Source organism: Ambystoma mexicanum, chromosome 2q (assembly GCF_040938575.1).
Source record: "Ambystoma mexicanum isolate Mex_15411 chromosome 2q, UKY_AmexF1_1, whole genome shotgun sequence".
NCBI lineage: Eukaryota > Metazoa > Chordata > Amphibia > Caudata > Ambystomatidae > Ambystoma > Ambystoma mexicanum.
In genome coordinates, this window is record NC_090924.1 from 1,163,952,458 (window position 1) to 1,163,976,922 (window position 24,465).

The window sequence follows — 24,465 nt, forward strand, 5'->3', positions numbered from 1 at the left end:
TCCCGCACTAGGAACTTCGCGGCGCCCTTCGCATCAGGGCGTGCACAGGGGCCTGCCTCCACCCACCTCGAAAATGGACATACAACCACAATCATGTAGCGAGCCCCGTTACATCTTTCTCCCATGTCTACATAATCAATGTGGAGCTCCCTGAATGGACCATTTGGTTTTGGTATCGTTCCTCTCAGTGTGCGCAATGTCATACCTGAGTTGTAAATTTGACATGTCGTGCATTCTAAAGCCAGCCTGGTGATGTGTTCATGGAGGCAAGGTGCAAACCAATCTTCTTGTATGTCTGCCATTATGTGTTGCTTTGCGTTATGTGCAGGAAAGTGTAGTTGTTGAAATGCTATTTCTAACAGTTTAACTGGCATTACCGCTTTTCCTGAGCTTTTTTGTCGCCACAATAAATCAGTCGGCGATTTGCTGCATCCCCTCTTAGTCCACAGCAATTTTTCTTCTGCACTAGCTCCCTCTTGCAGCTCTATAATTTCCTGCGTGGGCATCATGTTGTATCCTGTGGGGACCTCTTGGCTTGCTGTGTGGTGCAACATGTACTCTCCTACTGCACCTTTCTGTAAATACGAAGCTTCTTTGGCAGCGGCGTCTGCTGCCGCGTTCCCCAAAGATATAAAATCTGTATTTGTGGTGTGGGCTTGGCATTTTACGATGGCCACTGCCGTGGGCTCTTGCAGGGCCTCAATCAGTTCTTTTAATAATTCTGCATGTTGAACTGGTGTTCCATCTGCTCGTCGAAACCCTCTCCGCCCCCACCGTGCCAACCCGCCGTGTACTGTTGTTGTCATGTATGCTGAGTCGGTATATATTGTCACTGCGCACCCCTTGGCGGCATGCAATGCTTCTATTAGCGCTATTAGTTCTGCTGTTTGGGCTAAATAGTGTGATGGGAGGCGGTGTTGCACTAGTGTCTCGTATTCATCTTCTTCTAATCGTACAACTGCCATACCCACATGTTTCTCTCCTGTCTCCATGTCTATTGATGCTGACCCGTCCACGAAATACACCTCTCCCTCGTTCAGGGCATTCTCAGAAATCACTTGATCCTGACCTTCGTCACCTGTGTATGTAGCGCAGTCGTGGTTCTGCATGTCCTCTAAGGTGCACGCCTCTGTGATGAATGTGGCCGGGTTCACTGTTTTACATCTTACTATATGGATGTTTGCGCTGGACAATATTATTTCATATGCTGTGGCGCGTTGTGTCGTCAATGTGCTCTTTGATCGCTCTAATATTGCAAAGAGTGAGTGCTCCACAAACAGTGTCACAGGACAGCCCATCACTATCGTGGCACTCTTCTCAATCGCGAACGCGGCTGCAGCTAGGGATTGCTCGCACGCGAAATGACCTTGCATTACTGCGTCTAGGGTGCCACTATAGTAAGCCAGTGGTTTGTGCCCTAACGATGTCTTTTGTGTCAGTACTGCTGTCATCAGTGTTCCTTTGCAGTGTGAAAATAAGAAGAATTCGCGCCCATAATCTGGATTTGCCAGTACTGGAGCGCTTGATATCAGCTCTTTTAGTGAGTTAAATGCTGTGTTCATCTCTTCTGTCCATTCTATGTGTTTGTTTTCCTGCTGTGCCTCTTTTAGTGCCTGTAACAAGGGCCTTGTGTATGCTGCATAATCCAATATCCATGCTCGGCAATAGTTGCACATACCCAGAAATTTCTGCATCTCTTTTACTGTTTTGGGCGCCCCAACTGCTCTAATCGCCTGTGCCCTGTCTGGTATGATCCGCTTGCCATCCTTTGATATCAGCTGTCCCAAGTATAGGACCTCTGTCAGACAGTATTGTAACTTTCCCTTGTCCACCTTGTACCCTTTATTGGCCAATAATGTCAGGAGTGTTATTGAGTCCTTTCTACACTCTTCCTCAGTTTGTGCACAAACTAATAAATCATCAACGTACTGAATCACTGTGCTTTCTACAGATAAATTCCCCAGATCTTCATGTAGTACTCTGTTGAATATGCTTGGGCTCTCGCAATATCCTTGTGGTAGTCTGCAGTGTTCGAACCTCCTCCCCCCTAGTGTAAACGCTGTTAAGTACCTGCTCTCTTCTGCTAAGGGAATCGAGAAAAATGCATTTTTTAAGTCAATAACTGTGAAGTGGGATGCCGTTTTCGGAATGTTGCACAGTATTGTCGCCGGGTTCGGGACTAAAGGGAACTCCTTCTGAATCACATCATTGAGTGGGCGTAAATCTTGTATCATCCTCCATGAACCTCCCTTCGCCTTTTTAATCGGGTAAATGCATGTGTTGCATGGGGAGTTTGAGGGCACTATTATTCCTTGTGCTAGCAGTGCATCTAGTGTCTCTCTGATCCCTTCTTCTGCTTCGCGTGACAATGGATATTGTTTTACCCGGGGTAGAATTGCTCCCTGTTTCAGTTTTATTACCACAGGCTGAACCCCATGTAATAACCCCACATCATGGGGGCCATTTGTCCATATGTTAGTGGGTACTAACCTCATGTCGTCATCAAAAAATGCATGTGGTGCTCCTACTACTGCCATTAATTCAACTTGAGTTTTTCTCGCTATAACTACAATGTCGCACGGCATTGCTAGTTCCATCACTATTTCGCCATCTGTCTCAGTGTCAGAAAACAGCTCCTCGTCCGAGAGCTCCCTCAGTGGGATATTTGCATTTGTACACAGTACTGTCCGCCACTCACATCCTTCCATGTCAACGCCAATCACACATATTCTGTTTGCTGACACGTGTACTGCGTGTAAATCCAACGATAGCACTGACCCGGGAGCAGTGTCGGGGCTTGCTATGGGGCGGAAAAGGAATTCGGCTGGAATCCTCCAATCCATCCTTTTTAGTTCTGGTACTATGAGAGCCAATGTTCTCATGCCCTCAACAAACATCTCCTCGTTTCTTGGTAACCCTCTGATCTCTTGCATGATCGTGTGGCCGTGTATTACTGTTAATATGCGGAGGGGGCATATTCCTGGCGTCGAACATACGATACCGCTCCCTGTGAATGATATTGTCATATTTAGCTTGCTTAAGAGATCTCTCCCCAGCAAATTAATGGGAGAGTGTTCATAGTACAGTAAGGGTGCTTTCACTGTTTTACCCCCCACTGTCACATCCAATGCCTCTGTGTAAGGAACTTCAATTACAGCCCCAGAGAACCCCTGCGTCTCTAACGTTCTATTAGATAACGGGAACCGGCCCTCTCTAATGCATGATTTCTCCGCTCCCGAATCCACCATGAATATGAACTGCTTGTCTCCTATCTGCGCCCCTATCAATGGTTCCTCTGATGCATTGTGGGTCGTAGATAGTACTGGACACGCAAGTGCTCTCTGTGGGCTGTCCTATGCGGGGTGTCTCATTGCCCCCCCTTGATCAAAAATGTTCCCCGAAACTACTGACACCCCGCTGTAAGGTGCGGGAGCAGGAGCTCCGTTAGCTACTGTGGCGAAAGTGTTACCTGGCGTGTATTGCATATTGTCATTATTCTGTGGGTGGTTTTGTGTTCTGTACTGATGTCCGTGTAGTTGTGCGTTACTTCTTTGTCCTACATTTTCCGGTTGTTGGTATTGTCCCATGGGGAGGCCATAGGGGCTTCCTGGGTGGGGGTGACCGTACTGTTCTATCTCCTGGAACCCGTTGTTTTGTCTGCTCCTGCACTCTCTTGAGTAGTGCCCCCATCTCCCACAATTCCAGCAGCTCCCCTGTGGGCCTCTGGGACCCTGCCACCCATTTCCTCCCATTCCTCCATACCCTTGTCCTCCTCTTCGGCCCCTGTACCCACCTCTTCCCCCTCTTGGGGCCCACTCTTGCCACGTTGGACCTCCGTTCTGCTCCTGCTCAGCCCACTGTCGTTGTCCTTGTCCTGCCCAATTTGCTGCTATTCTTCCTTGTATTGCTATTTGCCCCTCCTCTCCTTCTTCTCCCTCCCTCATGAGTGGGAGCCCTGCTACCGCTGCTGCAACCTTCACCAGTTTTGATTGTACCAACTTTGCCTCGTCTGCCAACCTTCTCTGTGCTACTTCCTTCTCTCTCTCTTTAATCCTTTTGCAATGGTGCACTATTATACTTTGGATCTCTGGCCACCCCTTTGCCTCAACGCCCGCTATTTTATCGAGTGCCTTCTGCACCTCTTTTGGGAGCCCTCTCTTAATGATGAAATAGAATAGAGATGTGGATTGGTGCCAGGGCGTGCCCGTTTCCGCTCTCCACATCTCCTGCACCCGGAGAATGTAATCCATAGCATCTTCCCCGTCATTCATTGTACATTGCATCACTGACTGTAAGTCAGGGGTATCTGGGAATGTCTCCCTCAGTGCGTCCCACACCCTTGCTCGCACTGTATTAAAGGAAGCCCCATCATGGCGATCACAGTCCAACGTCACTGCCGGGAAACCAGCCTTAGCCCATACTCTGTCCGCTTGATCTCCTACTGCTGTTACTAGTAGGCTTTTCACATCGCCTACTGCCAACGGTATGCCGGCGGTATGTTTCTCAAATGCATATATCCACTTGCTGGCCCCTCCTGACAGCTGGGGCAATAATTTCATTAAATTAGCCTTATCCATCTGAGCCCATGGTATATAGTTTGGTCTTCCCCCCCCCCCTGTGTATCAATGGAAGTTGTAGCTTCCCTTTTGAGGTTGCACCCTCCCTTTCCTTAGTCGCTGCGGACTCTAACGACGCCATCTTCCCCACCCTATTTCTTAGTCGTCCCATCCATTCGTCGTCTATAGTCCCTAGCGAACATGCACCGTCCACCTCCTCGCTTTCCCCCCCCACTGCCATACTCAACCTATCACTCTCATCCAATCCTCCTCTGACATCACATAACAAGTCCTCTCTGATCCCTCTCTCTCGTGATACATCACCAATGCTCCCTTCTACCGCTCCTATCTCTATTATTCGCGTCGGCTCTTCTTCTATTCTGAACAGTATTTCTCCCTTTTTCCATCCTTCCTCGATGTGCCTACTTTCGCTCGACGCTCTAGACGTGCGTCCCGATTGTATAGGGGTGCACGCCGTGCGCTCACATATGTCTTTTATTCTTGAGAGCTCATCCCTTGCCACAGTAAGCCTTGACTCTAAGTCACTTGTTAGCTTCTCTATATCCACTCTCTGTGTACTTCCCTGGGCGCGCTCTCTGGTGTTTTCGTATGGTGGGGGGGCTGTTGGTCTTTGTAGTGTACCAGTTGTGGGGGGAGGCACATAAGTAGGGTCGCTATATCCTGCTGCGGGGGCTGGTTTAGGTAATATCGGGTACAAACTAATCACCTCTGTAGGTTGTTTTCCGTACTTAGCTGTTCCTTTTCCTCTCTTGGAATCATCAGTGGATTATCTGTGGTGGGAGGGAGATCACTATTTGGTGCCGGAGCTTTGGGTGGTGGTACTTCCTCATACAATCTCCAGAGGTCTAATATCTCCTTCCTATTTTGCCACTGCTTCCCCTTATACTTGAGGCTGATGCATGCTCGTACCATATCAAGAATGCTTTTGTCAAAAGACCCTCCCTCGGGCCAAATCTGGGGCAGACCCTCCCCTTTCAATTCTGTCACCCATTGATCGTGATATTTATTTATTCGTTCAGCGTATCCCGGTAAGCTTTTACAAATATGTGACAGGGGAGTTTCGGCCCCCATATTCTAAATCTCTAACACAGTCGTGTCCGCCTTTTTTACTTTTAGTTAGGTGTAGATATGTACATGTATACCTGTATGGCACAGACAAGGGCGGACCTCTCAAGAATTATCACTTAGTTTTATTCACTGCGCAAGTCCTTTCTCACTTACCATAGCTCATCTCCTTCTCATTCCCATACACTCTCATGTGATTTCACTCGCAACTGATCAAATACCAGTTTTGGTCAACACTCTCTGGCGCCACCTCGCAGTCAACCGTTCGTCTCCAACACTCACACGGTGCGCGCACCCTTCGCAATGCTTTCCACTCACACCTCGTCTTTTTTTCCTCCCTTTCCTCCCTGGCCAGCTGTCCCTGTTTTTCTGCTAAAGTTACTATGTTCACGTCTGTACGTGCCACTACTTAATCCCCACTCCTACAAATGTGCTCCCTATTTTATAGTTCTTCTACAAGTATATTCACCTTATACCCTTTTCGCTTTCTCCCCCTGCCCCGTGGAATGGAAAAAAGAAATAGAGAGAGTAGCTATCACTAAAAAATATTCCCGGTGTCTCCCTCTGCCAGACACCAATAACTTATGTCTTACTTCTTCATATATTCCCAGTACTAGTTTAGATAGCACTATGCGGCGCCGCCTTCCATCCCCTTTCGGAGCTAGGTTTCCGTCACTTCTACCACTTCACTTATTTCTTACTCCTAATGGCCATATGCAAAGAAAAGATAAAGAAAGTTTCAAGACCCGTCTTTAGTAGACCCCCGTTATTCTTCTCCTCTACCTGTCCCCGTTCCTCTGTTCACAATTTCCCCTCCCCTTCCCCTTTACGATCGCTCGCACTCAGTACTCACGTGCCCGTCTTGAACCGATAGTCTCCGAAACTGGGTCCGTCCAGGCGGTGTCACCGGTAACTCAACGGTCAGCCCCTGGCTCCGGCGAGCGGCACTCAAAGGGGATTTTTTTCCAATCGGGATCCCGTACCCTTTCTCATTGAGTGCGCACTTCTTATTGTGCCAGTCGCCGTTGGCGGGCAGCCTCCCGGAGCCGGCTCACCGTGCGTATCCCTTCTCGACCGGAGATTCTCGTGCTACAAGGGGGTCGTTAAAAGGGAGTTAGGAAAAATAATTTGGAGATATCACGCTATCGGGGTCACCACTGAAAGGAAGCGCCCCCAATTTCAGCACGATCCTCCCCGCAATGAGAGACAATAAGGGACTCTCCCGTAGTGGGAATAAGACCAAGACAGAGTGCGGGTGAGCGTAAGCAGGAGTTTATCCAAAGATTAGGGCATGCAAAGAACTCTGCAACCTCCGAGAGCGCTCTGTCCGACAATAGCAAAGACAGGCGTATTTCTAATACAAAAAACGTCATCAGAACCTACACACTATAGGGGGCACAAGTTAATTGGGATTGGGTGGCGTCGACTAACTATAGGTGTTGCCGCAGCGTGGTTGGTCTTGGCGTGAGGACGTCACTGGTCAGCCTCGTGGGTTGGGTTGGGCCTGGCAGGCCAGCTTGAGGTCATCCGAGCGGTGTTGGTATGCTGGGGCAGCCTGTGACAAAGATGAATACCTTTCCTGACTCGATTGCCCTAGGCCATGCACACTGCAGTTATTCAAGAAACGACATCTAAGTTCATCAATAAATCGCTCAGCAGTTTGTCTTACAAGATAAACGCAACACATGAGGAATGCACCTCGTGAGAGGTCCGGTGGTTGTCGGTTGGGGTGAGATTTACCTGTGTCCTACTGACCGGTATTTTAGGTCGAGGGGCTGGGCTCTGGGGCCTGAGCCGAATGATACATGTCTGTCTGCCGCGTTAGAAGTTATTATATAAATGGGTCTCTGTGTCTTGTCCCAGTGATGGGGGTCGTCTTTGCACGGGGTCATGATTCTTGGGGTGGTCTAGGGGGAGAGTTGTGGAATTTACGAGAGGGTGCTGGTAGATCAGTGGATTCAAACGTGGGTTTATTACCGTGCTGTAAATAACACAGGTGGCGGGCTGTGGCCTTGGGTGCGGTACCGGGGGCCTCTGACTCTCTGAAGCGGCTCCAGCTTGGTTGGGGGAGGTGAGGGAGCGCGGCACAGGCCTTAGCTTCCTTATCTGGCAGGCTTGGTAGGGTGGGAGGGAGAATGGCCTTGCATATATTCACAAAGGTTTTTTCCTCGTGCGTTGCTAACTTTTGAATGCGGAGCTTTTATAATGTTCCGCCTTATTTTGATGTTATTTAAACACACATATATATATATATTTCAATTTCGTTACACATTTCTTTAATACAGTCGGTCTGAGTACCTTTCGTTACCTAACATTATATTTACTACATGGTGTGATTATTTTATGTACATTAAACGTTACACGAGGTAGTTCTAGGTTATGGCCTACAGAAATTGATGCTCGCTGCTTTAGGTGATTGAGAAAACATATATGAGTTCAGGTTTCTACATAAAATTGTAAGAACACTTATACAGATAAAGGTTATACATTTGGTCGACATCTTTCTCTGTGGTTATAGCAGCACTAGTCCAGACCTGGGGTGGTATCATGTAACGTTGCATCTTTATAGTTCATTCACAGTTTGCAGGATCTGTTTAAACAGAGGTAGTTCATTAATACCAATACTTGAATTATTTTCTACTTTCTTCAGCTAACAATGCTTCAGCTTGTTTTTTCATCACCCTGGCCTCGCGGACCAGGTCGTGCGGGGTGCAATATTACATGGTGACCGATGAAATGTTACAGTGTTAACATCTCGGGTTAGCTCATACCCGGCTTTCTCATGGGAACGCGCTCGCAGCGGATCTACCAGGGCTACTGCGGCGGCAGGGATGCATGAAAGGCCCTCCAAAGGTGGGGGCCTCGTTACAGTGTGCTGAACTCACGCCATGTTTGCTAGACAAGATGGCTTCTAGGCCTAACTGAATTTTGGTATATGCAGGGAACGGATACGTGTGGGCAATGTCGTCGGCGGGTGAACCCTCCTCCACCTGGGCCCGGGTGGCATGAGGGGACAGCCACCGAGTCATGGTCCTCACCTGGGGAGAAGGCTGCAGGTGAGGAGGGCCTCGCGGCCAGTCCTCCCCTACAGGGTCTAGGGCAAGGGAGGCCTCCTTGCCCTGCATCCCCAGCCCATGGGATTTGGCTGGTTCTTGTGCAGCTGGCAGAGTAGCAGGCCTTGGTTCACAACTGTTCACTCCCAATGTTCCCTGGGGATAGATAGGGGACAGAGGTATCCTCTGCCTTGGATGCCTTCTGCCTTCACCTCTATGTAAGAGGACTTTGGAATGGGCTAGGCTCAAAGGTGTATTCTTCTGATGTCCAACGTTAAATCAAGGAAAGGGTGGGAGACCCCTCCTTCCTTATAAAGACAAAATGGCTCCAAGAAAGCGTGCTCTAGGGGTCCAGTCCCTGTTGCTATAAAAAAGGTGAGGCATACCTTCTTATATCATGCCTGAAATGTCTTGTCCAGCAGTAAATGGAGGGGACAGCAAGGAAGCGAGCCTGAACAGAAAATCAAGATGGTTGAGCCTCTTCTCAGGTCCACTTTTTTCTCCTTGCTTGCTCTAACTCTGCCCCTTTCGCAAGCCTGCAAACTCAAAGGCCCTTTGGTTTGTAATAACCTGGTCTGAGTCTGGCTTTTTGTAGCTCCTGTTTTTCTGGAGCTGGCCCGGGGCAAAGGTGTCCATCTTTCTTACCGTAGGCCACTGGAACCAACCACCCGCACCCCAGACCAGCTGGACAAGGACGGGGGGGGGGCAGTATGTAACCTGCAATTAAACGATGTTAAGAGGAGATGGAGTATGCACTAAGTACATACTTTTTTCTTTCCAATGTGACACAGACACCAAGATGGATTTGTAAGGGATATCAATGAGGACCATTTTTTATCAAGACACAGAAACTGTATAACCATTATTACTTAAAACCATTGTAGCCCTCTTATCCTGTGTTTCCCTGCTGTGATTTCACTCTGCAGTATCTGTCCCGTCATCCAACCCTCATAGAGGGGGGCCACGTTTATATCCGTAGGGTGGAACTGAGGGAACAGACCACAATTTCCTGCCTAGCACCACCCACAGTGGAATAGGGCTAAGGGGTGCCCCCAGTGGGTGGTTCCACCCCTTAGGCTGCCTTTGGCAGGCTGCCTTTTCTCCTTTACTCCTCATGCCAGGGTATTCCATAACACGTCTTCATCTATTCCCCTCCCTTATCTAACCTCCTAACCAACATTAACATTACTTGCAAATCTAGACCCTTAAAGAGCTATAAATGTATACCTTATCCTAAACCAATACCTACGCACATATATACACTTAGACTATTATTTGTATTCACTATACATACTTTGTTCCACACTACAAGAATACATAAATACATATTAACCTATATAAATGAATGGACTGTTTGTGACTGCTGCAATTAGCAACACCCTAGGCTTATGACAGTACCTAGAATCTTCATCTTATGGTTGGGCCTGTCCCTGCCTGCTAACTATCGGAGGCTGGCCCACCGTAGGCACTGGTCTTTTCAGGCGGTGCCTCGTTAACCATGTGGTGCACCGTCTCTCGAGAGTGTCTGCTGTGCTGCCCGTGACCCAAGAATTTTCGTTGGCGCCTGGCCCACACCGTGGGGCTGCCAATGCCACAGCTGTTCCCGCTGCGCTTTTACTTCTTTGCAGCAGCCCCATGCCCTGGGGCACTGCTTCACTCACTGCCTTGTTGCGGTGCTGTTGATGATCTTTGTCTCCCTGCGCCTGAGGGGGCCGCCACATTCAGTGCCGTTCCCATGCCGCAGTCTTTCTTCTGGCAGCCTCCCGATTGCCATGGGGAGGCTGCTGTCACTGCCGCACTTTGGTGCACTAGGGTAGTGCATGTCTTGCCCACTTTCTTCTCTGCACCGGCTTGGTGTAAGGGGCAGTGCCGGAGCTCCAGCGCTTTTTATCATGGCTGCAAGGCTGCAGCAGCCTAGGATTTTGCTTTACCCACTGCCCCGCTCGACGTAGCAGGCTTCAGCCTACTGTCTTCAACTCAGACTACTCTGGTAGATGTGGCCTGCAATAGCGCACTTTCTGGGCCTACCCCATCTGACCCCACAATGGCATGTAACAGGTGCACGCCTGCGTCACCTGGTTCGGGTTGACCCTCACACATGGCCCAGACCGGATGGCTCTGCTCTTCTTTCACGGGATGCCCCATTGAAGCTGTTCAAGGTTTTGCAGTTTAGGCCTGTCCGTTCTGGACGACGGGCGTGCAGACAGCCCTCACTGTCCCATGAGTGTCCAGGCTGCACCGAGCATGCAGTCTGTCCCCAAAGAAGATGCTGACCTGAACCTGGCATATGCAGCCCTATTTTAGAATTGTTTGGCCCTGGGGGGAGTCGCTCGAGGCCATTCCCACCAACCCCAAGAGAGCAGCTGTGATGTGCTTCCTACATTCTCCTTTTCCCTCTGTTGGTTTTAAAAAATGTCGTCTTATCAGAATTCTTTCCAGCCCCATGGTGGCCTGGATAGTATAGTCCCGTTAAGTCCATTACCCTAGGAAACGCACACATTAAATATTTTTCTCTCCACCATGGTGTCTGTTAGTTCTTTCCCTCCGGGGATAAGCATGCAGCCCTACCTAGCCGGGCACCATTTGGGCAAGGGGATACACTTTGTGAGTGCGTTTTTATTGGAGAGTTTCCCAGAGATCTCCTTGCGAGTGCTTCTGTGCCCTGAGGGTAAGGCATTACCTTTCCTCACCGAGAATCAAAGGAAAGCAGCGTTCTGACTATGGTCTGCCTTTGAATAGTGCAGACAGCCAGACTAGTTATAAATTAAATATACATCTGTGTCAAGATTTTGGGTAAATGGAGTAGACTCTCTTGGGTCAGAAAATATATAAAGAGTTAAATGTGTTGGATAGCTGTACAGCTGTGGGAGTTGAGACTGACCCCAAAGTCCCTTAAAAAATGAGTAAAGTATTGAGCAGTTCCTGGTCTGTGCGCTTGTATTAGCCTTTGCAAAAGCTAATATGGTATGATCTGATATGGCATTTATTACACGCCTATACACAGGTGCGATGAGGCAAGGGTGGGGATCAGAGGGAAGACAGACAACGATCCTACTAGGCCAGGTGTCATTCAGATTGCGCAAGTGCATGGGGAGGGGGAGACATGCAGGGTGGGAAGGGGGAGAGGACAGTGCAGTACATGGGATAAGAAAATAATAACAATAGGTAAAGTGCGGCCAGCAGATGGCAAGTGCAAGGGTAAGTGCAGACAACAGGTGTCAAGTGCTGGTAGTAGGACTGTAGGGATACAGAAACCCTCCCCAAGTGCGGGGTTGCCAGGAGGGCAGTGCAGGAGTGCGACTGGTGGGGGTGGGGACCTGGGCCTGAGATCAGAGGGCGGCCAGGCAACCAGTGCAAAGTCAGTGTCAGCCAGGAAGTCAGCACGGGAGAGGAGGAGAAAAAGCAGAAGCAGAGAGAGAGGTTTTGAGGTGCTTCCGGAACCGAAGATGATTCTCCTCAAGTTTCAGGGAGGCAGGCATGCCCCAGCCGAAGAAAGAGATCTACCCCCAACTTGTTGCTTGGAGAAGCGACTGACCCTGAGGGAGTTTGATACAGATGAGCGAAGAGCTCGAGAAGGAAGGTATTTAGGAAGAGAGAGTTGAAGGTATTGAGGCCCCAGGCCCCAGAAGGCCTTGCGGATAATGCAGAGGGTTTTGAATCCTCACAGCCACTGAGAGCCAGTGTAGATATTTCAGTCCTGGAGAGATACGATCCCTGGGCTTGAGGCCAAGGACAAGTCTTGTAGTCCTGTTCTGGATAAGTTGCAGAGGGCGGAGAGTAGAGGCAGGAAGAAAGCTGTTGCAGTAGTCCAGCCTATAGAGAATCAGAGCTCTGGAGACAGTGAGCTTCTGGGGGACTTTATGATCAGAATAATTAAATCTGTATACTCTAAGACTTGTATCTAATCAATAATTAGTGTGCCCAAGCGCACAGATCAGGAAGTGCTCAATACTTTGTAAATATACATTGCCTTGTCTTCACTGGCCTGGTCGCGTAGGGTTGACACTTGCATGTTATCAAATTGGGGTGACTTTAATAATTGTATGTTCCTGTCAGTCACCATACCATATCCAGGTATGATCTATTAATAGGGATTACCCTGCCACCAGCTGGCTACACAGACCAAGTGCAAGGTACTTTCCAAACTCCCATTTAGAATGATAATATTTGTAGGGAAAGTTAGGAAGTCCTTGAGGGATTTACCATATAGGGATAGTCATCATTAGAGGGAGGCAGATTTTTAGACCGTAGAGGTGAACAATTGGTAGACCTAACCATGGGTTATGGATACTTGGGTTAGATAGGCGCCCTGTGAGCCGAAGTGAGAGGGGGACGGCCTTCGGCCCCTCAAAGAAAATAACCCTACAATCATCTGAACGCCATGTGACACAACAGCAAAGAAAACATGTCATTTTGGCTAAAATACCCTCCCAAAATGTGATCATGTTCCTTGCAGATTTTTCACTCTTGAGCTGCGTATCCTCACAAATGTACCGGTATGAAGCAGATTAATCAGTTCTGGTCTTAGCAATAGTGGAGAGATCAACGTGCCTCTCGTGTGGCCCAACATATCATTATGGTTGCCTATTTTAGTCATTTCTTGTCCTACCTCAGCAGACATTTTTGCAAATACCCCAAACCTTAGCTCTTAATCTTTCTCTTCTTTCTTCAGCTATTTCCCCAGCATTGGATCTTTAATGGATTCACATGCTGTGAAGGTTTCCCAGCCTGGCACCGGGAAATATCCACAGCATGTGAATCCATGAAAGCTACCAACGCTGGAGAAATAGAGTTACAGGTAAGAAACTCCTCCCCTCTTATGCTGTTTGGCAAAACACAGGTTATTTTGAACCACTGCTGACCACAATAAGTTAATGTAATTCCCTTGCACACAATTTAAATTGGACATGGGTAGTTGGATGAATCCTGCAGAGTTATCATCAAACCCAAGCCTAAAATCTCCTTCCTTGTGTCTCCCGGAAGGCAGCCACTACCTGATCCTAACCCTGGGGATGCTATCAGGGGGAGGATCACATGCAACGGCTTTCCAGGGGAAGTAGTGACTCCGCTAGGAGAAACGTGTTATTCTGAAAATCAAAATCAAATTATTCCCAGGCACCTAATGGCATGTTATCAAACAAGCCTCCCCATATAACTACTCAAAGAACCTATTATGGGAAAACATATATACAGAATAATGTTGGTACTTCAGGGTTTCAAGAACCAAAAGTAAAACCCTTGAATCATTCTTATTCCACCTTAAATAAAACTCCTCACTCCAAAGAGGATTCATAAACTCTTCAATGTTTGGCACCGTAGTAGGATATTTAAATCCTAAATTGAGGCACAGCGTGCAGGAGGCGTAGCTTTGGAGGCAGAAGTTATCTGTGGTGCTGGGGCAGCTATGCAAAGAAGAAGCCCAGTTGGTTGCAGAGTATGCAGTGGGAAACAGCATGTCAAGAAGAGGCATAGCTGAAAAGGAGGTGTGCTCCCTGTTCAGCATATGGTGTGGTGAGAGCGAGGTCACGAAGATAACTGGAGCTGGCAGAGCTTCCGGGAAACCAACACACAACTCGCCGCAGATGGGAAACCGAAGAACTGCTGCAGCACCTGACCGTGAGACGGAGCGGCAGAAGGAAGCCGGTGAGTTAGCTGACTCTGGAGCATTCCATGAGAGAAAGTTGTTAAAGTTGAATATCGAACAGTTAATGAAAGAAAGCGGAAGTTTCAGAATTTTGAATACAGAACAAGAAAGCTGAAAGCATATCATTTTGAGTACCGTAACAAACAATGAAGGGAAGCAGAATCTGCATAATTGTAAATTACAAACAATTAAAGGAGCAGAGCAGAAGTGGCAAGAACTTCAGTTTCTGCATAGTGGATGACAATTGGAGAAGACTTTCAACCATCATTGCCAACAGCCAAGAAGCTGTGAGAACGTTGTAATAAAATAACAGCATAAATCCCCTTGTAGGAGACATACATTGGGAAAATCTTATATCCCACGTTGCCAACAGCCAAGAGACTGGGAAACCATACAGAGGCGACTAGGGCGCAATGCTCCCTTTTTTGGATATCAACTGGCGGAAACTTGTAACCCAACCTGCCAGCAGTCAAAAGGTTCTTAAGAAGCATTTAAGGGATACTTTGAAAATGATTATTCTATAATAAGTTATCTGTTTGGGGGAAAACTAGAACACACATTACCAAGAGCAAAGAAATCTTATGAAAGTACAGTTATTGTTTAATTCTCCTACCAAGAGAGATTGGTGTGGGGTATCGTGGAACCAATATTGCCATCAAAGTTGAACGTAGTTGTAGGAGTTTTCTTCCTGGCAGGCGAGTACACCAGGAAAGGGGATTGTAGTAGTTAGTCCTGGCAGGCAAGTGTAGCAGGAAATAAAGCAGGAAATAAGAAGATGGTTTGATCCATGGTGAAAAGGTGTGTTGGAAAAACCTTTTGTAAGGGATTTCAATCAGGCACACACCCAAGTCTCGCCTAGCATGTAGTGCGCAAATGAAACCCTTATTTATTTTTGTCTATAAGTTATATAGTATATATTCTGAATGATATACCACTCATATCACCCCTTCTCAAAATACCCCACAGGTCGCACTGAATCAGGAATCAGGCTAGTTGGTAAAGATTTATTTATTTATTTAAGATCCAAATCACCCATAGGGTTACTATAGATATGTATATGGGGCAGCAATCACCCAAAGGGTGACAATACATTTCAGAAATATAAGTCAAGCAATTTAATTCACTTGTAAGGAGGCAAAATAGAAGACTCAGGGCAAAGAACAGTCTTGTTTTGCACACAGATAGCGTTTAGGTTAATGTGCCCCCTGCAAAGTTTTGTTTAAATACAAATGAGCAATCCTACACCAATGTGAGTAATGAGCAGGTTTTCGGGAATGAAATAGTATCTAGAGTTATAGGCAATCCTCCCTCCCCACACAAGAGAGAAAAACCTTATTTTGGCAAATGACAGGTGAAAATGGGCTGGTGAAATACTGCAAAATGGTCAAAATGCTAAAATGGAGACAAATTCTAAAGAAAGCAACACTAATCAGGTCCTAACATGCATGGGCTATAATATGAACCACAATATACACTTCAGATCAGGATGCGATTGAAAAAGCACTTTGAAATGGGCAAATTCTCTGCAAACTTTTACTATGCGATATTGAAGAAAAACTGGTCAAATACACTGTTCACTGCTAAGGATGTTAGCTAACAGTGGGAGATGAAATTTCGTTTCTACCTTTAAAACTGAGGGAGTTATAGAGGTTTTAGTGAGAGGTGTTTTTCGAAAATAAAGACGTGAATTTGGACAAGAACTTCAGTTTAAAACCAGAAAATATGGATTATGCTTTTACTCCAGACTAGAACATTCAAACTAGACAACCAGGTTGGAACGAAGTAATCTCTGAGACTGAATCATGACTTCAATAACAGATCCCCATCGCCTTCCCCGGCGGAACCAGTCCAAACACTCGAAGTGGGATTTATGGATAAGAGTGACACAAATAAAAATGACTTTGAAAATGACGCTTTAGCAAATAGATAGGATAGTATTGCACTAATTATGTTGACACTGTTACTGGTTATGAAAGTAATGATTGTTCAGAGATTAGGGTGGAACAAGATAATGCAAGGTATACAATAGTTCTCTAGCGTCCTGTTAATACTCAGAATCCAATGGGATTTAAGATTGTTGGACCGTCAAAGTTCTGGTCAATTGTATCGGGTCTATCAGGGAAGGACAGGACATCAGACGGAACAGGATCAGCTAGGCCGGTCGCCGGAACTGCACGGGATCTGCCCTTCTTGTTTCTGGATATTTCAGATCAGCGGACTGGCGAGTTCATCAGGCAAGCATTTATGGTAGCAAGCCAGATAGTTTCAGGATGCTTCCCCCCACCACAGCGCTTCATTGGGTTGTGAGGATGAGTTGAGGATTGAGGCTTAGCTGAAAATGGTTCAGCTACTGCTTGGCTTGATGGTTGGCATCTGGATCTAGAAGGATGTTGAAGGCTGGATGTTGAATGCTGGATCAAAATGCTTCACTGGAATCAGAAGAGAGAGTGTGTGTCTATGTGTTGTCAGATGTCCCTATTTATCCTGTTAAATGTCATCACCAAATGGGTGTATGGGCCGGCTTAACTAAACCTGCGCCTGTGAAATGGGATTGGATCAGAGCCTCGTCTCTGCCTTGCATCTGGGTGATTGGATCAAAGACAGATGTCAGGTTTATGGCTTGATTTTTACAATACTTAGAAACCTCCCCCAGCCACTAGTATCAAAATTGAATTTTGTCCTAAATACATATTTATATATTTGCAATGTCTACGAAAATCACATACAAGGATTACATATTTTATGACGTATCTGTTCATCAAAATCCCACAGCTGTGAGACCTTGTTTCGCCTTTCTGCAGCATTTTGTCCATTTTGCCATGAAAACATTTTCCAAAATTTCTCAAAATTTCCACAAATATGCGCGTTTACCATAGGAATGTGTGTGCGAAGTTTAACAATTCTAGCATAAATACAGTTCCCATAAAACCACATATATTGCCATTCCTGTTCAGAATATGCTACACAGTTCCACCAAGTTTTCAACTGTAGGGCCAAAAATTAGATTAACACATCTGCCCGTTTTATATTTTTCACCACTTCTAATTGCGAGCTATCAATCTCTAAAAAAAATGTTCATTACTTATTCTTTAGCAGCAAATGGTCAACCTTTTGTCTGTCTCTGGAGGCAAGGAGCAGCCCCCACCTTTGGGATTTCCTTCTGCAAGCCTAGTTTATGACCTCTTCACATGTCCATTTCCTGGCCTGGAGAATCTGCCATTGCTCAGTCCCTGGCAGCAGACACAAGTCTGACATACCCCACAATTGTTATGTGTCAGTGAGCATCTGCTGAGAGCAATGCCCTCCCCTTGGGTGGAAACCTGTTTTTCAACCCCTTGCAGGCCCAGCCAGCCTAGGTTAATTCTTAATCTCTTGACCTGAAATCCAGCATAAAACAAACTTGTTGCATCAGATAACATATATAATGTACATTCTAGATTTAACCTGTGGGATCAAAACAACTGAGATCAGTGTTCCTTTCAGCAACAGTACTTTTATATTTGTTAATCCGGCAGTTCTTTTGTTTTAGACAACTTTAAAGTTTAATCAGGAGAGCCCATTTGACAGGGGCTGTCACTCACAGGCAGCCCAGTGTGGCTGCACACAGATTTTTGACAGGCGTTGTCATTCACAGGCAATCCAGTTTTGCTGAGAAGGTGTTTTGCTCTTAACATTTCAGGACCTTATAAATTCACAGTGCTTCATTAGATTAAATGAATTTTAGCGCCAAGCACAATTTTGAGTGTTGGAAATTGTTATGTACAGGCATTTTGAAGTTTAAGCAGCAAAGTAAATGTCATTTACAGGCAAATTTTGGAGTTTCACTTGCAAAGCGCTGCTTCTCCCTCTGCACTCTGTTTACTTGTCATGGAGCCCACTGGCACTTTTTCTGCAGCATGTGCTCTGTTCCACCACACATGCACCATGGGTGGCAGTTGTGCAGCCAACTTTTTTGTGTGTTGAAAAACGCGGTTTTGGAGGTTTTGGCACGCTCAAGGGTTTTGCCGCCATTTTACTGTTTCTCGCACCATAGATGGCAGAGTGAGGCCGCATAGTATAGCAGAGTGGGTCAATACATCCCACACTTTGATGAATCAAAGAACTTGTTAACCTTACCATTTATTGTAGTCTGTAAAGATGGGTTCCTGGCCAATGAGGACTCTGACATCTTGTTGCATACAAGCAATTTCTTTACTTAGTTCCAAGTACATATCATGGGTACATAAGATAGGGACATCATTCACCGACATCCTCTCTCGGGGGGCGGGTGGTCTCCTTCTCCAACTGCCTCACATAGAATCCACTCATACAACAACATTCTCTCAGCCTGCATTCTACGTAAATCACTCCAACATTCCATGCATTCCAACCAGGGTCCAGGGAAGACTGAATCACAACATATCTCCCCCCCTTAATAATAACAAAACACCCACAAGCAAGAGACACACACACCCACATTGACACACACCATCCAATTGTGCTTACGTCTCTCAACTCATGAACTGGAACATTCTACAACACACCCACACAAACCCTGCAAACGTCATCAATAAATGGGACATAGTAAGGGAGTGACACCAACAACATAACAAAGATACCATCCCAAACTCCTCAACATCAGGCATACCAGCCCCTCTCACATCTGCTTAACTCGCAGCGCACACCATCCGCATTCACTCGGCTTCCTCACAACCCAATCCATCCACGCACAACTCACTGGCTGCACACGCCAGATTGTTCCATTCAACCAGGTGGGTATTCCAAATACCTGGGTAGCCAACACCACAACAGTCACCCCAAGTGCTCAGTGTCACCACCTCACCATATGCCTGTGTTGAAGAACCACATTCCACACAACACACTTCACCATCAGGGAGCCCCACATAACACACTCACTACATCATACCTCTAGACATAGGCAAAACATTAATGTTCACTAACCTTCCTACACTTCATAACTCAAGCATTAAACTTTGCACTTTATTCTAAACAGTCAATTATATAACTATAACTTTCTCCTTTTTCATCAAGTCCAACTTGTAAAATAAAAGTTACTGTGGCAAATTTCACAACATTGTATTTCTCGATCTCGTACTTAACTAGTCCATACTCTTTTAATCCTTAAAGTCCAGCTGTGGGAATAATTACTGTTAAACATGGAAGCTAACATGGTATCTACTTCACTACAATGCATTCTCTAACAGAAGCTGCGACATCAAACCTCATTCAGTGCACACCAATCCAGTCACGCACTCAAAAGGTTTCACAATACGAAACAGGCCTCACATCACAATTTCCTATATGTTGTTAACTACCAAATTAATCGATGCCTTTAGAAACTCAAAACTCTACTATTGCAACTTCACTTATGTTAACATTAAAATTGCTACACATATACATGGAACAAATAGCATAACTCCCACAGCTGGGGAAACAGGCCTCTCCTTCCCACTGGTCACTAGACCAACTCTTCCCAAATTCCTCTGCTGGCACTCCTCTGCGTTGCCAGCTACACAGCAGGATTTCGCTGGCATTCTTTTCTCTTACCGACCGAAAAACAGGCGCAGCTAACGGCTACATCTCCTCTTTATTCACGCAGCACCGTTCACTTAAGCCTTGCCGCCGGCTTCCTCGCTTCTTTACCGGCCATAATGCAACCGCTTGCTGCCTCCCCTGCTTTGGTCGTGCCATTCGCCCACATTCAGTAGATGCGAGCCAGTTCCCGCATTCGTTATATGCAATTTCCTCGCTCCACTTCACACAGCCATCCCATGCCGCATCATCGTCATGGGATACGCACGGTCCCCGTGTTATCAGATTTCAGCCTTCCGAAGAAGAAGAAAAAAACTTGTCAACGTTAATGAGGCGGCACGGCGGCGCCTCATGCTGTAAGGTTCTTTTTTTTTTTTAAAACAGTTACTTCTCAGCTCTGAATTAACAGACCTCTCAATGGTGATGTCTCCAACATGCCAGGGTCATCGCCATCCCCCAGGCCTTCCATGCGACGTCACCACTTCAAGTGAGCCGCTGAGGGAGACAGAGCTCCATGAACCAACAGTCGCTGCTCACAGCAACGGCCCCTTGCCTCCAATTTCACTCCAGAAGGTGCCTGTGCCTCCTGTTTTGAGCCGCCCTGCACCGGTACCTCCTGTCTCACACCGCTGGACACCTGTTCCTCCTGTATTACACTACTACGGACTGCACACAGGTACTCTGCAGCTCCACTCAGCCACACAGCCTTTTCTGCCAGATGGCCCGCTCTCTCTACACTGCTCATAGCCACACAGCAGCTCCCCACAGCAATGGAGCAACCCGGAGGCGTTCCTCCTCATGAGACCCCCAAGTCTTCCAAAGTCACCACCAGCACTCTTGAAGAGCAGGTAAGTCTTCTCAACATCCCCTTTCTGCATATATGATTTGTATTTCCTCAGAGCCAAAGGACACTCCACTACAGTGCTCTACTCACTGTAGCTCCAACTGTACCACAGACAGTCTCTCAACGGCCTGCTGTAGGATGCCTCTGCTTGCCCCTTGGGCCTCCTGGAAGCAAAGTCCTTAGGAATGAAGCCCCTCCAATGCTGTCATTGGCTGGGGGCAGTATGACCCAAAGTGATAGCAATAGGCTATAGAAGCGACAAGCAGTTTTAGCTTTAAAATGAAAGTGCTTTAATATTATCGAGGATTCCCAGCCTGACGACAGGGACTACATGAGAATGTGAATCCTTGTAAGACCCAAGCTGGAGAACAGGTGTTGCAGGTAAGTAACTTAATCCATAACTTTCAGGGAGAGGTTGAAAAGGGGAAGTAACTAAGCACCGGCCGGGGTTAGATAGGTAAGGGGAGAATCTCTTTTGCAATCAGATAGCATTTTCTGATTAATCTGCACCCTTATAACATGGCACCAGGCTTTGCACGGAGTGTCACAGACCAGGCTACCATACTGAAGGCAGAGATAGAAGGGAAGGAGAGCGGAAAGGAGTAGAAACCTGGAAGTAAACAGAAGACATTTGATAGACCTGCTTAAGAGCCTGTGAAGAGAGAAACATCGGTCACTGTCAAAGAGCCTGCTGAGGGCTGTATCTCAGACTCTGGCAGACAGCCACAGAGAACAAGAGGAAGTCAAGGGCCCACTAAAGTGCGATCTTAAACACCCTACAGAGGAGAGAATCCAGAGAGCCTATTGAGACATATACCCAATATACTCGGAAGTAGCTTGACTCTGTGAGAGAACAAGCCCGGAGTGTTTGTCCCTGGAGGGAGTCCCATGGCTGGGGTGGGGTGAGGGGAGGAAGAGGAGTGTGGTTACAGTAACAACCTGAAAAATTCCCTAGGCAAGAGTGAAGAAATACTTGTTGTTAGAAGTATGTAAAAAGGTATAATCAGCCAAGGGAGGCAACATGTCACAGGGGCTGACAATATCTGAGCCGTTTGAGTACCCTAATTCAAAAGGGGAGATGTACTTGCTCGTAAGTGAAAACAAGAAGCATGCCTGGTGCTAGAATCCGGAGATGGGTTCGACCAAGACACAAACTGGACCCTATATCCGGAGCACTGCGACACATTTGAGGGATGTACAGCATTTCCCTAGATAGATCTATGAATCACATTGCTTTTACCGATCCTGACACTGTTAGTACCAGTATCCTTTGTTTCTGTATTGATTCCCCTAGACTTTTAGTAGTTTCTCACCCTTCCTGTAAACCAGAATAAAGGTGTTGAACTTTACTAGCAATGTCTGTGTTCTGTTCATCCTTTTTCACACATCTCATGGAATAAGCTTCTTATTTTTTGTTCGCTCTCAGCACAAGACTTTTCACATTGTTGACAAATGGAAACATGGCAGAGATAAACGCTGATCTTCAATAGATGCAAGACTGATAACAATAGCAGTACTTCCTCTATACTAATACCTAAAGCTGCAGAAAGGCCATGTGATTACAATGGCCAATCAAAAGTAACACAATTGTCTCAACATGTTGCTTCAGGAAGCAAAATCAACATTTGTAAACAGTTGACCATGCACTAATGTCCTTTCAGTGCTAGAAAATTATCAAAATATGGACTTCAGTTTAGCCTCCTTCTCTATGAAATGAGTACAGAGGGGATATTGATGTCTTTAGTGCAAATGATGGCTAAAAGAGCTACTTTACTATTTAAATCAGCACATTGGTATTTGTGAGTCTACTCTTGCTAAAATGTTTTTGTGATTTACTGTTTTACTATTGTTTTACACTGCATCACATTTTAAACATAGTTTCGTAAATGCCCTTTGAGTAAAACAGATTCAGAATAAACTGTGGCCATTTAGTAAAAGTTAGTTACAGATCTCTGAAAGGTTAAATTGTGTCTCAAAATCCACTTTGTATGGGGGTACGGGGATGGGGGGTCATCGGGATAGTCGCCAATGCAGATTTTTTTACTAACTGAGACAAAGTATAAAGGGTGCATTTATCCCAGGAATTAATTGGGTAGCCCGCTTGTCGGTCAGGAACCTCTACTTTAATCATGGATACTGGATCCTAACTGCTCTTGCACCATTTATTAATAGTACGTATTGTTTCAGTAGTGGATTTTCTTTTGCTTATTTAAGTTTATGATTGCAAATTCACTCTCCATTTTTTCTTCACCCATATCAAGCAGCAGTCTTCAGGGGATGTCTCACGATCCATTCTCATCCAAGTAGCAGAGTCCGCTTACAGATTTGGTCTTGGTTCCATTGCCGGAGGTGAGTTATTATGTACTTTATGCATGTTTGTGATGTTTCTTATTCTATCAGGTTCAATACAATACTGCTTCCAAATTGCTTTGTTTTTCTTATTTGTAATTGTCCTACATATCGTAGGACCATAGATGTCCCTTTTGGAGATATTAAAACAAAATAAACTAATCATAGCCGTTGTCCACCACATATTTCCCGAAATCCTGGTAGCCCCCAATAAATATAGTTAATATTTCCAAACAGTATAACAAACCACAGGCACACCACAATAGCCCACATCACCTTCCATGTCCAATATATATCGTGTACCTCCTTTCTAGAGAATGTTAGCAAAAACTAAGTGAAGCTGCCATCCGGTCATGCATATTTCCAGAAAATATGTTTCTACTCAAAAAGGAACTACCATATCAAACCCACTCCATACCTCAACCACAATCTGGGGCAAATAGTTGGTAGTTATGTTCGCTCCCTAGAACTAATCCGAATTAACATCTTGCCTGCAGTCCTCTGCATTCCCCATTTCATCTCTTTAAAAAAAATAAACACCCGGTCACACAAAACTATAGCACCATTCGCCAACCACACATTAATCTGTAATGTGCTTGAAAAATGTGTAGCATTCGAATCACAAGATAACCCCTCAGCTATGCTATGATGCACAAATCCTTTGGGTGTACATGGTCATGAAGCACAGTAAAAGTGAATACCCAAGTCATGGAGAACATCCTTTGGGCTCCTTAACAGTGAGCAAGGGTTAGCAGGGCCGCTCAAATATTTGCTCAATTTTTCACTGCCTTTCCCCCCCCACCAAAGTACTGCTGACCTCGATCAATGCAGTGTTAAACTGTTTTGCCTTGCGTAGGACAAAATGTCACCCTGAACTCTCCCAACCATGTTATGCACGCTTACAAGTGTCCATTCTGTACCCAGTTAATTTGGTTGCTGGAATGCAGCTATGTAGAAGCATACTTTCTAGTCACCGGATAACCAAGTACCCATATGCAGACGAAGACTTCTCCAAATCGTCCTCAAAAGGCAAGAATCTGTAGCTAAATTCAGAGAGTACCACCAATCTATCATGAAATGAATGTCCAGCCTCATCCACGGAACCCATGCATAATATCATATCATATTGAACTTACACTGCCTCAATCTAGAACAGTGCTAAAACTGCCTGACCACCAATAATTTCTGTACAAAAACTCTCAATGTTGTTATATTATTGTGCTTTACATTGCTCACTGAGCTATTTGCATTCCGACTTGACAATGACCAGTCAGGAAGACAGGTGAGATGGGTTTGGGTAGTGGTGAAAGATTGGGGGAAAGCTAGATAGATTTTTTTTTGTGTGACGATTCAATGGATTTCATCACTTCTCCCCAGAGGAGAGCCCTTCTCTGTGAGGCT

The 24,465-nt window shown here is 46.0% G+C and overlaps 1 protein-coding gene across 2 annotated transcripts in view; it reads left to right on the top strand.

Annotated features, from left to right (window-relative positions):
- The window catches only part of SLC25A13 (solute carrier family 25 member 13), a 1,524,563-nt gene that overhangs the window by 962,283 nt on the left and 537,815 nt on the right, over nt 1-24,465 (top strand). Inside the window, exon 10 of one of the 2 annotated variants that reach the window (XM_069648547.1) lies at nt 22,980-23,064. In XM_069648547.1, the coding sequence (XP_069504648.1) occupies nt 22,980-23,064 (85 nt within the window). Of the gene's footprint in view, nt 1-22,976; nt 23,065-24,465 lie in introns of both variants that reach the window. The other variant, XM_069648546.1, reaches the window with a different exon arrangement.